The 13052-nt window shown below is 41.2% G+C and overlaps 2 protein-coding genes across 2 annotated transcripts in view; one reads left to right on the forward strand and one right to left on the reverse strand.

Moving 5' to 3' along the window:
* The window catches only part of NPC1 (NPC intracellular cholesterol transporter 1), a 42083-nt gene extending 37503 nt beyond the window's left edge, over window positions 1–4580 (forward strand). The window contains exons 23-26 of the mRNA XM_017738250.1: window positions 423–654; window positions 1720–1833; window positions 2599–2761; window positions 3961–4580. Coding sequence (XP_017593739.1) covers window positions 423–654; window positions 1720–1833; window positions 2599–2761; window positions 3961–4043 — 592 coding nt within the window. The 3' untranslated portion in view covers window positions 4044–4580. The remainder of the gene's footprint in view (window positions 1–422; window positions 655–1719; window positions 1834–2598; window positions 2762–3960) is intronic.
* The window catches only part of CUNH18orf8 (chromosome unknown C18orf8 homolog), a 17002-nt gene continuing 8430 nt past the window's right edge, over window positions 4481–13052 (reverse strand). Inside the window, exons 7-20 of the mRNA XM_017738251.1 lie at window positions 12294–12397; window positions 11752–11841; window positions 11000–11105; window positions 9612–9723; window positions 8624–8668; window positions 8153–8206; window positions 7721–7849; window positions 7260–7366; window positions 6492–6611; window positions 6216–6293; window positions 5963–6067; window positions 5809–5877; window positions 5436–5661; window positions 4481–4673 (exon numbers count right to left, since the gene is read on the reverse strand). Coding sequence (XP_017593740.1) covers window positions 4594–4673; window positions 5436–5661; window positions 5809–5877; window positions 5963–6067; window positions 6216–6293; window positions 6492–6611; window positions 7260–7366; window positions 7721–7849; window positions 8153–8206; window positions 8624–8668; window positions 9612–9723; window positions 11000–11105; window positions 11752–11841; window positions 12294–12397 — 1425 coding nt within the window. The 3' untranslated portion in view covers window positions 4481–4593. The remainder of the gene's footprint in view (window positions 4674–5435; window positions 5662–5808; window positions 5878–5962; window positions 6068–6215; window positions 6294–6491; window positions 6612–7259; window positions 7367–7720; window positions 7850–8152; window positions 8207–8623; window positions 8669–9611; window positions 9724–10999; window positions 11106–11751; window positions 11842–12293; window positions 12398–13052) is intronic.

Here is a 13052-nt window from a genome sequence, read left to right on the forward strand (position 1 = left end):
AAATAAGTTATTTAAATGTAAAGCAAATGCAGCAGCAATGTCAAGTATAACACTACTACACTAAAATTGTGTTGGAGTTGGTATCTGTACATCTGAAATACTGATCTCTTTGCATCAAAGGATCCTACCTGTACTTATCACAGTGGATCTGAGGACCTACCTCCTGGTATCTACTGTAGCTGCTTATATTGAAATATGGGAATTACCCTGACTTTGAGACACAATCTTTATTTGAGGTATTAGTGAGGAGTTGACTCCTACAGAATGCTGGCTGTTACATGACATTCCACTGATACAAAGAAGCCAGGTTCTGTTGGTGACTTCTGTCAGGGGGGAGCTACTTTATCCTTAGCACAGAAGCTGATCTAATATTAGCATACAAAAGGGAAGATAGCTAATGCCAACCTCTCTCTTTTCCACAGTGTGTTTTATGTCTTCTATGAACAATACTTGACAATTGTGCATGATGCTATCTTTAACCTCTGCATCTCCTTGGGATCAATATTTTTGGTGACAACTGTGCTTCTTGGTTTTGAAGTATGGGCTGCTGTTGTGGTTTCAATAACTATTGCTATGATCATCGTCAACATGTTTGGAGTGATGTGGCTCTGGGGCATCAGCTTGAATGCAGTTTCATTAGTAAATCTTGTCATGGTAAGTCAACAAGACATCCCTTTGCTTCTCTTTCCAAGTTTTGAGCAGTTCTGTGTCCTACATATATACTCGAGATACTGAGCAGTATTCTGCTACTAAACTTCGACAGGCATTTGAACAGTAATTGGAACTATCTTAACACATCTAGAAGAAGAGAAAACAAGTTTATTCTGACAACTAGTCCTGGTACTGATAAAATACAGCAATTGAACTGAAGCTATACTGCCTCTGGTGGAGGTCACTCCTGTTTTGCAGCAACAGCTTTACTGCTGCTATCTAGGCTTGGTGCTGCTCCACATCAACACAGGTGGTTCATGCTGAAGGGGGAGGATGCATAAGTCTGTGTTAAGGCTTCTGCTATATTTATGTTCTACAGAGTAGATCTGGGATATGCTAGCACCAGTATTGTTCTTGCATAAGTGAATGGAATCATTTGGACAGAGAGAGCCTTGGTAAAGCACTCCAGAATTAGCTCCAGCAAGCAGCTATTGGTTGCTCTGGCTTACTGTGTTCTCTAGAGGTTTGTGGCCGGTCTGAGGGTTAGTGTAAACTGCTGGCCCATGTTAGAGTTAGATGTATGTTCAAGCATGCATCTACTAGGTAAGGCCAAGATTAGCTAAGTGTTCAGTTAGTGTTGTAAATGACTGATCAGCTAAATTGTTATGGTATCAAATCAGGATGTACATTCAGTGTTATTCTAAAGCAATGTTATTGCACCTGATAGTTGTAAACTGATCCTAGTGTTCAATGTTCACTGCAATGCACTGCATCAAAGCCAGCTTGCTTCAACATCAGGAAACTTTTGACCTCTGAAACAATGTCATGTTCTGCTTCCTGTTTGCTTGTCTGTTAGCAGCGATTGGTGGTAAAACACCACACAGTGCCTGCAACAGCCTCTGGGAAGCAACTAACACTAAGCTTGTAACTTCCCATGGTACTTTACCCTGAGGACTGATCACAGGTGATAGGAATCTTTCTAGCTCATCCCGAATTCTGAAGAGAGACCTTGCCATCAAAGTGCTCCTTTAACTGGTGTTTTCATGCGTGTTTCCTTTCACTCTCCAGAGCTGTGGTATTGCTGTGGAATTCTGCAGTCATGTGACAAGAGCATTCACTGTTAGTACCAAGGGCAGTCGAGTAGAGCGTGCAGAAGAAGCTCTGTCTCACATGGGCAGCTCAGTGAGTATCTGCTGGGTGGGGAGGGAAAAATGAGTAGCCAAGTAACAGCTTTACTATTTTAAGAAATATTATAGATGATAGTCTTAAGACATAAAGATGGCCTTGCCTTTTTCTTTTTGGAATGCTTAAAGCTCTTAAGGTCAACCCAGGCTTCTACTAGTAATAGGGATGATGAAGACTCATTTTTAATCTCATGTTACTACTACCTAATAGTAGAGAAGAGCTAAATGCTTTAGCTGACCTAGTAGTTTGGATAAATCTCAAATTGTCCCATTAAAGTTCAAGTGTTTCTCTTCCAGATAGTCAGAGGTGACTAGGAAAGGTTGTTGTGAATATGGGATGCAGTTGGAGCTTGTAGAAAACAAGCAGGGCTCAGTGTTTAGGCAGTACTGATCTTAAACTAAATATGGGGTTGGAATGGACAGTTCTTGTGATATGTGTACTGCAGCCACATACAGAATTTCACTGGAACACAAGTTAATTTAAGTAATGGTTTTCATCTGTATCTGGCTCAAGCAAAAATTAATTAGGTGGCTGCAGAGATCAAAGTGGATTTTTAATCATACTGAGCCTGTCCTGTGGGACCAAAAAGATGAGCTCTTCTCCTGAGTACATCTTGATTTGGTTCTAGACTGGCAGGGCAGGAGGAATACTACATATAGGAGCTTTAGATTACACAGAAATGTTACCAAATGCTACATACTTGAAGGGAATGGATTACCTAAAGCTCTGTTTACCACTTAAAACACTTTTTTTTATTGCCAGGTTTTCAGTGGTATCACACTGACCAAATTTGGAGGAATTGTAGTATTGGCTTTTTCCAAATCTCAAATCTTCAAGATATTCTACTTCAGGATGTATCTAGCTATGGTTGTGCTGGGAGCAACACATGGACTGATATTTCTTCCAGTTCTCCTTAGTTACATAGGTAAGATGTGACAGCCTGTTCTATACCACACTTCAAACAAAAATTGCTGTCTGTGGACTTTCCATGCCATGGAAAGGACTGCAGAGATGAAAAGCAGCACTTAAATGTGCCCCTCTCATCCAAGGTGCCTGTCTTTTGGAAAGCAAAGGCTGACTGGTGGCACTGTAAGCTCACTGTGGTGGGCTTGCTGAACTGAAGCAAGCATAGCCTGGCCAATGTGGCTGCACTTTGCTGTGCTTTGTGAAGGTGGCTGCTGGGCCCCTGTGGCCCCCAGAGAGCAGCATGATTTGCATGTTTCAACCTGGGGACTGGGATGGAGGGTGGAAGTAACAAGCCTCCCGTGGGACACTGTTCCTGCACATGCAGGAACAATCTTGCCTTGCTGTGGGGTATGCCCAGCCACTGCCCTGGAGGGATGTCTGCTGAGATAAGGAGATTGCTCAATCTCCCAGCAGGACTCCCTGGAAAGGCAACTACTTCTTGGGTCATGGCGAGGAAAGGTAGACCCACAATCCTTTGGGAGACACTATGCAGATCGTTCTGTAACCCGTTCGTCTGTCCCAGACCCTCTGTAATCCATTGGTCCCCTTGCTGATCCCCTGTGTTCCTATAAAAGCAAGATCAATGGGCCCCTGTGGCTCAGAGAGGGTTCTTGTCCCTGGCTCTCCCCTTCGCCAGAGGGGACATGCAATAAAGCTCCCTTCGTGCGGAACCAGCCACAGGCTGCCCTGCAGAGCTGAGCTGGAATCACGAGCTGATATCACTAAAGAGCTGACAGCCTCTGCAAGGGCTCCTCTGCCAGCAGCTGAGAGGAAGACACCGGACCCCGGGAAGGCGACTCCTTTTGGGACCATCTCCCCGGACCCGTCACCTCTTCCTGGGTCAGAGCCACTGACCCCATCACCAGCTGTAATACCTTGCAGTGAGGATGGTCCAAGCACTGTCCTCTTGAATTTGGAAATGCACATGTATAGTGTAGTCCTTAAAGGTAGACTTAACCCCATTAAGTAAGGCTCAGTTTAAGACTGGTGGGGATTCATCTACCACTGCCCTTGTTGCTGCTGAGAGTTATTAACAGCTGAGCAGAAGCACATTTCTGAATGTTAAGCTGGCCCTAGACACGAAGATCATGCATGCTTCCTGATGACTGATCAGCTGTAATGTGGAGCCTTTGGATAACTTTGTTCTCTCTCACTCAGGCCCATCAGTAAATAAAGCTAAAACTCGTGCTGCACAAGAGAGGACCAGAGGTACAGAACGGGAGAGACTCCTCTACTTCTAGTTTTTAACAGTGTTCAGTGGACTCCTTGAACTGTGGCTTAGGCCCAGCTCTTAAGAACTGAAGCGCAGCAACGTTCTATGACTATCACACTGTAACCACCACAGACTTGACTACTGCACAGATTCAGCTAGAAGATACCAGCTGCAGCTTTGGACATAGCTTTAAACTCAGGAAATGCTAAGTGTGGCTCAAGTAGCAGTATTACTAGATGTGTTAATAATATTACTAAAACACTTCTGTTTTCAAGAGGTTGCATCTTTTTTCTCCAGAAACCTAAGCCAGCTGTAGTGAGAGTTGAATAGCATTTTGTCAATGAAATTGAGGTGATGTGTATGAGAATGGACTGCTAAACTACTGACACTAATTTTAAATGCAGGTCAATGCAATTTTTGTCTCTATTTTTAGGGGGAAGCCATCACAAGTTGTAATATTTTTAGTACTATTTGCCAAAATGTCTTGTATATACTTTATTATAAAATAGCAATTTTGTAGTCCAAAAATCTACTTAAATGCAATAAATTAAGTTTATACATTTCAGTGGAAGAGTCTTTCAGAATGTTGTGGGTTTCATGAGAGCTTGTTCTCCAAAAACTTGTTTGAAGAAGGTGACATGTTCTTCACAGTGCTCACCTTAGGGGGACAAAATAAAAGTTAATGTTCACTTTACAACTCAGAAACCAAGAGCCAAGATTGTGTAGTTTCACTTACCTTAATTTATTAGTACTAACTCTTATCTTTAACATGTTTGAGTACAGGAGTTGAACAAATAGAAAGCACTGGAATACTGAGCTATTTCCAGTTCTGTGACTCATTCTTGAGGTGAAGTAGATGTTTGATCTAGTTTCTGTATCTAGTTCATGTATCTAACCAGCAGATTCACAGCCATGAGAGCCCTTTACTGTCAAGATACAAGAGCTTGGGGTGGGATTCTGTGCCAACAGCATGTCTGGTGATTGCAAACATGTTGCTGGTGCAAAAGTTTGGCTTGGCTTTTAAAGGAAGAAGAACTGTAGCATAAAACAGGGCTTGAATTTTTTGTAATTAGTGGAAATAGACAACTGAACTCAAAGGTTTCCCAACCTGGTTGCTGACTTCAGGAGAAAGCACTAATTGGAGATAATGGCTCTGCTAAGCTAAGCAGTGAGAGCACCTGCAAGTCAAAAAGGTTCATCTGCGAGTTTATGTTTAGCTCAGCCTCTTTACTCCTGGGTGCAGCAGACAAAGGAGTAAGACAAGTTAATGTGGAACTGTGCTTAAAGGTAGGTACAAAACATAGGCTAAAAAGTACCATGAGTTTTATCTTCTAATATAGGCTCAACTGGATTGGAAATGAAACAAGTCTTAGTTGTGTTTGTACAGCTGAGTATCTTGGTCAACCTGCTTATTGCTTACCTGGTGTGAAGCTGGGGTTTCCTCGTAACCGCTGGTTTCTTTGCTCAAAGAATCGGAATATGGTGTAGAAAAGCATCTCATCCTCTGCTTGTTTCGCTGCATCGAGGAATTTGCGGGCTGAAATGCTGTCGTGTCCTCCAATACCCCTGATGAATCTCAAGGCAGCCAAAACTTGGTGTTTGGACAACAGAACTTCCACTATTTCATCATTTGCTGTGGAAAGCCTCTGTGAAGTCAATCACAGCTGTAAGACAATGCTTCCAATGCATGCAAATGACTGATGCTAGTTAGTCACCTCAAGCCTGGTCAGGGAAGCTGTTTGACCAGTCTAACCCACATCTGGCATGGAGTTACTAGAGTGAGAAGTGCTTACTTTTAACATGTCCAGCGAGAGCTGATGTGCAGGAGGGTAAATGCTTTCCAGGGAAAGTAAGAGACAAGCCTAGGGCAAAAGTAGAAATAACCTTAAAATTCTGAAGACTTCTCACCTCCCTCACTAGCTTATTGGAGCTACTTGTCTTACATACCAAAGGCTTTGAGTCACTGAGCACATGGTACTGCAGAAACTGATGGAGCATGTAGAACAAGTTGTGTTGAACAAGGGTTTTGATAACCAGCTCATACAAGTAGTGCTGTGAATGTAGGAAGAAGACAATGAAAGGTATGTCTCTATACCTGTTTTTATAATCTAGAAGTCAGTATTGTATAGGACTTGCACATGTGACCAAGACTAGACTTGCCCCAGAATGGGGCAATGTAGTTAGCACATAAGTGATTTACCTGAACTGCAATCTGGAACTGGTTGAGAGAGCGAATGTATTCCATCAAGACAGCTATAGTGAACTTATGGGGTGCTTCCTGGACAAGGAAGAAAGTGTTAGTGGGAACTTGCATAGCTTTTCTGTTAATAACCCCATAAGAATGGGCATCAAAATATCCTAATCCTAACAAAGCTTCCTGCAGCCAATTTCAAGCAGTCAACTTAAGTTGGCTGTTCTGATACTGCTACCAAATTAGCCCTTTAAATTATTTAATTAGCCCTTAAAATTAACTTACCTTCTTTTCTGTAAAAACAGATAAAACATGTGTGTACATATCAGACTGGTCAATAACTGCTTGAGTGCGGACAGGACGTTTCAGGAGTGGATTACTTCTACTCAGGCCTGTTTCTACCACCTAGGAGAAAACAAAGTCTTTTAGAAAGAAAACTGTAGTGTTGTAGTACAGTTCCAAGTCAGTCACACTTGTACAGACTGTTTTCTATTTCAAACATAACTATAAATATGTTTTGTTAACAAGGAAATTCGTATCTGTGGTCACATTATATTAAAAGATCTTTAAAGTTATATAAATACAGCTGCTATTATATACCTCAAAGCCAGGAGATGAATCAAGCTAACTACACTGCCACAGGCCCTCAGGCTTCCAAGAGTTTTGAGTATGTGACTGTACTCTGAGCTAGTGCTCAAATTGGGTATTTTAACAGAAGTAAGTGCGAGGTATCAGGACTGCCTATGTTACGCCACGATACAGTGTGCAGTGAAATCAGTGCTTTGGAAACCAAGGTAGTAGTTACTGATTCACAGTTGCTTTTTCAGCTTCTACCTTCTCTCTGCTTTCAAGCACTGGGGTATATTAACTCACAAGTGTTAAGTGAGGATCACTTTGCACAGTAGACTTTTACTGGGAGCCTGAGGCAGTCAGGACCTTTTGAGGTAAGCCTAAATTTCCTAAGTAGAAAGAGCATGCCTGCACCTTCATGCCACCTGAGAAGCAAACAGAATTGTCCTGTCTCTGTAAGCCACTCTAGCTAACATGGTTTACCATAGTATAGCTTTGCTCAGCTTCCAAGTACTTCTTGTATTCATGATTCAGTTTGTCAAAAACAGTTGCAATCACAGATAGTGATCCTCTTTCTGGCTCACTGAGCACTGAAAAGATAAAAAGAAAAGAAGAGCTGTGAGGAGAAGTAACCAGGAGCTTGAATGTTGCCTTTTTCAAAAGGTGATCTCTATTCTGTACTTAATTTTAAACTTTTATGCAACACTTTCAATCATGTCAGGTATATTTGAATTGAATGGTGGGGGCAAGGGGGGAAAGTTAATTTTTTCATGCTGTTAAATTCCTTTAGAATAGTGACTGAGGGTAGTTGGGGCAAATGACATCCCACAGGACCAAGGTCACTTCAGGGGTGATCTCAAACCTAAAACTAGCTTAGCTAACTTGGGTGAGTATGAATAAGCAGTTTTGTACTTTCAAGATACAGACAACACACTTGAACTTACTTTGAGAGCATACAGACAGGATAACCATTTTGCATTCTTTTCTCTGGAGAAGGAAATCCATTAGTTTTCCTTTATCTAGCAAGAGGTTAACTACAGGTTCAAGTTTCACCTGAAGACTCCAGAGGTAACCTTGATTTGAAGGAGTAAACAAAGTGAATTGCCTTGTACAGTATAGCCTAGACATACAATTTTTCCACGCTTAAATGAACACAAATCTAGATTATTTGCCTTTCTAAGCCTGTATTTTAGAGCAGCATTACCCTTGAAAAGTTGTAGAGATAGCATCATCCTCAGTTATCACTACCAAGAGTGATCAACTCAGCAGATGTACCTAATAAGCCACTTAAGTTTTAAGCTGCTTTGTGCACTGAAAGTGTACACCCTAGCCCCCCTGATAATGAATACTGTAGAGTCCAAGAGCTCACCACTTACCTTCACTTGCACTGATGATAATATCAGGTTGAAAGACAATCCAAGAAGAAGAATCTAAATGTTAAAGTTTTAACATCCATATTAACATTGATTCTAAACTGTTTCTCCTGAATTCACATTACTGTAGAGAAGCAGATCCCATTAACATACTTTCATTTACTGTCACTTTTACTTCTGAGGTTTTGAACCATCTTCTTGGAATGATGCCTTCAATCTTACAATGTCCTTATTCAATAATTTCATACATGTGTCTCAAATAATCAGGAAATGTGGTATTATACTAGACTTCAGTGTTTACAACTCTGTGAAAGCATTATGAGGCTATTATGAAGCATATTATTTTGTCTTGAAGTACATGTGCATAATTGGCTAAAACTGCTCTGTTAAGGAGTCAAGGTAGCAAATGCTTCCTTCTTCCCTGCTCGATACTTAGAATGAAGTTTTTACTTTTTGAGAGGATTTAAAGGATACAGAGTTTACATGGAACAGGAGCCTGACTTGTCACAGAAGCTGGGCCTGCAGAAAAAATAACATCTGGTTAACACTGTAGCATGCAGTCAAAAAGAGAGACCCATTTGTGTAGCCAGATCTACAAAGAAAATCTGACACTGAGAAGGCAAACAAATCCTTCAAAACATGACTCTCTTGTTTTTCAGCCAAGTGAAATAATGCATGCATAAATATTCCAGCTCTAGTACTGTAATTCTAAATACACAGACTCCATTTGCTGTGTTTAAATGTATACTCTCTAAAAGGAGCAGTGGTTTGTACATTCTGATCCTAACCTTTGTTTAATACAGGTCTCCACCTGCAGATTTATCATACTTGCTCTCAGATGTTAAAGAGCTTTTAATATGCAATCTTTTTGTATAGAAGCACCTTTCTCTTCTACAAAGAGAACCTTGCTGCTTTATCACCTGCTACTGAAACTGTGCTCAGACTATTTCTAGTTACTCCCAGCTTGAGGGTCACACTTCTAGGGCTGGAGAACAGAAATCCAAGAAGAATCTAACCATTTAAGTCCTAATACTGATTGTAGCATTACTTCTAAACAGGTCCCAAACTTGATTCTGAGCTTGTATTGTCTTTCAGCCTCTAAATTCCTAAGTCATGTAATCCTGATTTAAGCCAGAAAAGCATGAACTGCTTTTGAGCACCCACAAGTTTTGAGAGTCATGGCCAAGAAACTCCCCAAACCCAACAATTTTCAAGCAAAGTAAAAGCAAAGTACTATAAGAAGCACGCACCTCTAACAGCAACTCTTCTGTAGCTGGCACACAGTTGGAACACCAACTTATGCTCAATTGCTTCTTACCTTCTTCCTTCCTCACCCTCTCAAATATGTATAACTCAAGTGTTAGTAGGCAGCCTCCTAAAACCTGAAGCACTCCTGTATGTGAGCTGTTACATTTAAGTACTCTTGCTAAGTGTTAGGTTATTCATTATATAGTGGTTCTACCTGCTACAGGTATTTGATAGGGTTGTATTGATCGAGGTGGAAGTACAAACTGATGGATGGTTGTGGAGCCATCAAATTCTCCTTTTAGCTTGATGTCAAATATAACTGAAGTCTGCAATTAAAAAGACGAAATTAGTATTCACAAATGTGAATCACCACCCCTTTACATGCATTCAGTCTGCTTTTCACATTTCCATCTTGTATTCTCTGTTAGAATCATAGAATAGTTGGGGTTGGAAGGGATGGACTGGGGGTGATGACATCTTTCACTTATCAGGTTCCTCAAGGCCCCACCCAACCCGGCCTTGAACGCTTTTGGTGATGGGGTATCCTGTTACAGGGTCTCACCACCCTCAGGGTAAAAATTGCTTCCCTGCATCCCATCTAAATCTATCCCCCTTTGGTCTAAAACCATTGCCCCTGGAACTGTCATTACAGGCCCTGGTAAAAAGACACCTGACTTTGACACAGCTTAGTCACGGATGCACCATTTTCCTCCCAGTTTCCAGTATCTTCCTATGATATTCTCATGCTTCTACCATTCAGTCTTGTTCAACTCAAGTCACTTAACGCTTCTACCCAGTATGGACCACCATGGAAAGCAACTTTGCTTTCAGTGCCAGTGAAACTTCAGTTACTGGTGTCTCCCAAAGCCAAAGTGAGTAATGTTTTCTGGGTTTCTATAGTCATGTTTATACCTTGACCAAAACGCTGGGGAGAAAGTGCTCTGGGTTAAATGCTAATGAGTAGAATTAACATGAAATATAAATGAAACATCAATTAACCCTCCTAAGGAGGTAACATGCCCCAGTTCTTGAAGTTGTCCAAGAGAACACAATACAAGAAGTCCAAGCCTTTTCCCAAGTTAAGAGCAAAGTACCACTTCATCTTAACCACTGACCAAGCCTTGCTACTGGGGCTACAGACAAGGAAGGTTTACCTATGGTAAGACAAGAAGGCTTGTTTCATACAAGTTTTTACAGACCCAGGCATTCAAACTAAAGGAGCCTAAGTCTGTGTCATAGAAACATTATCATTCAAATATGAGAAGTTTCCCAGGATTAATAATTTAGTATCCAATTTAATTCTACCTCTTTGTATAATGCCTTAAAAGCCTACACAGTGCAGCAGCAAAGCATCAGAAGAAACTGACAAGAAGCAAGAACAGTGTAAGAAGAAAGCAGGCATTACCAACAACCCTGATTGTATGTTAGCCCATCAAGATAAAAGGATAAATTTGAATCTCTTACAGTGTTATGGTTTTGTTCCTGCAAATACTCTGGCTTTTGGCAAAGCTAAGAATATAGAAATGTAATTTCTAGAGTGTTACTAAAACCTGCCTGGAACTTCTCAAAGTTACGGCACAACATAATATAAATAAATCAGACCTCAGTATCCTGATGATGTACTACCACCAAGTTATCCACTACATTCAGTGCAAACTTCCCAGTTCTGTTCAGCTTTAAAATATGTGTCTTCTTACAGGAGCCCTCTCTATGGAAACAAAGAGAAATAAGAACTGGTCAACAAGCCTGTTTAGACTATAAAAGACGTGTTTTCGTCCTGGTTTTGCTGGGACCCAGTTTATTTTCTTCCTAGGAGCTGGTACAGTGCTGTATTTTGGATTTAGTATGAGAAAAACATTGATAAGACACTGATGTTTTAGCTGTTGTGAACAGAGCTTACTCTATATCAAGGACTTCTTTGTTTCCCATATTCTGCCAGCAAGCAGGTGTACAAGGAGCTGGGAGGGAGCAGGGCCAGGACAGCAGACCTGAACTGGCCAAAGGGATATTCCATACCTTAGGACATCATGCTGAGTAAATAAACGGGGGGAAGTGGGCCAGGAGGCACAGATCAGTGCTTGGGACAGGCTGGGCTGTGAGCAACTGTTATTGTGTCACTTGCTTTTCATGGGTTTTATTCCCTCCTCCACCCCCTTTTCATTACTACTATTAGTTTTTACTCCATTTCACTTATTAAACTGTTCTGATCTCAACCCATGAGTTTTACCTTTTGGTGCCCCTGCCACCAGGGGTTTGGGGGAGCAGCTGGTGGTACTTAGTTGCCAGCTGGGATTAAACCACAACACCCTGACACAGATGGGAAGTGCCACTACTGTTCTTCATTCTGCTCTTACCTGGGTAAGTGATAGAGTACTACTTCTGCTCCTGTACTGTTGGAAGTCCTTGAGTGATGCCTCAAATAGAGAACATAAAGCTGCCCATATCTAACAAGACAACAGGATTAAAGCATTATTTTCAATTAAAAGCTCTACCAATCTCTTAGAGCCATGCATTTTATCCTAAAAGAAGAGATGAGATTACCTAAGTCAGGTGATAATTTAATTAAAAGTGAAAGACATCACAATGCATGACCTATACCCATGCAAGTTAAGCATCTGTGAACGATTCCTCTATCAAAATATCAACTAAAAAATGAAACATTCTCTAAACTTCTGTGGTAATCGGGAACAATTTCATGTAAGATTTCTCCATTTCCTTCCCCTCCCCACCTTGCCCCAAGAGGGTTGTTTAGATGCTTTGTTCAAGGCAGTAACTGAAGTGCAACAGTGCTGCTAAAACAAGAAACAAGTGCAACCATCGTATTGTTTTTGTCTTCTCCCAGAATTCCCGAACTGTCCCACCTTCCCAAGAAAGACCTGATGAGTGAGATACGTACATTGTAGCCATAGCAATATCTCTTTCAGAAAGGCTGAGCTTGGATGACTTGGGTGCTGCAGGTAACTCAATTTCAAATTTTGATAGCTTTGACATGGTCCCACTCTGTTAAACAGCAAAACAAGAACTGTCACGGCCTGAACCAGACGGGGCCGAGCCGCGTTTCCCCGAACGCTGTATCACCAGCGCCCCCACCAGGCGAAGGGCGGCCATAGTCCAAAAGAAAGGGTTTGCGCGTTCTTGACCAAAAAAACCCCAAGTGATTTTTAACACACTTCCGTAACTTCAGAAGCTTTACCGTCTTGATTTTATAACTCCAGATACAAAAATATTTCTATTTTAGTTAAGTCAAGACAAATTTGTATGCAAATCCCATGTACAACTGGTCTGGAGATCTCAAAAGTGCAGTTCTCTTAACTTATATTCCCTCTTCCAGAAAAGTATATGCTCCTACTCTTAAATAACTGCTTCCTGGGAAGCAGAAAATATCACTACCTCCTACCATTCATCGTCTCCTTACAGCATACCCCTTCTCCTACCCAAGGCTTCCTCTCTCCTCTTCCTCTTTTCTATGGAATTTATATTTAAGCAAGTTTTCAGAGTTTCCCAAGTTTCTACTGAAATTCACTTCCCATTCTTACTGATTCATTCTTGACTGTGAAGTGTGAATACTACAGAACTATTTCCTTTGCTAGATCTCTATTTTCAAATATTATTTTAGTACAGGACCTTTCTCAGGAGATCTTTAAATATTACCTGC

The sequence above is a fragment of the Corvus brachyrhynchos genome, unplaced genomic scaffold (genome assembly GCF_000691975.1).
Source record: "Corvus brachyrhynchos isolate BGI_N302 unplaced genomic scaffold, ASM69197v1 scaffold106, whole genome shotgun sequence".
NCBI classification, from domain to species: Eukaryota; Metazoa; Chordata; class Aves; order Passeriformes; family Corvidae; genus Corvus; species Corvus brachyrhynchos.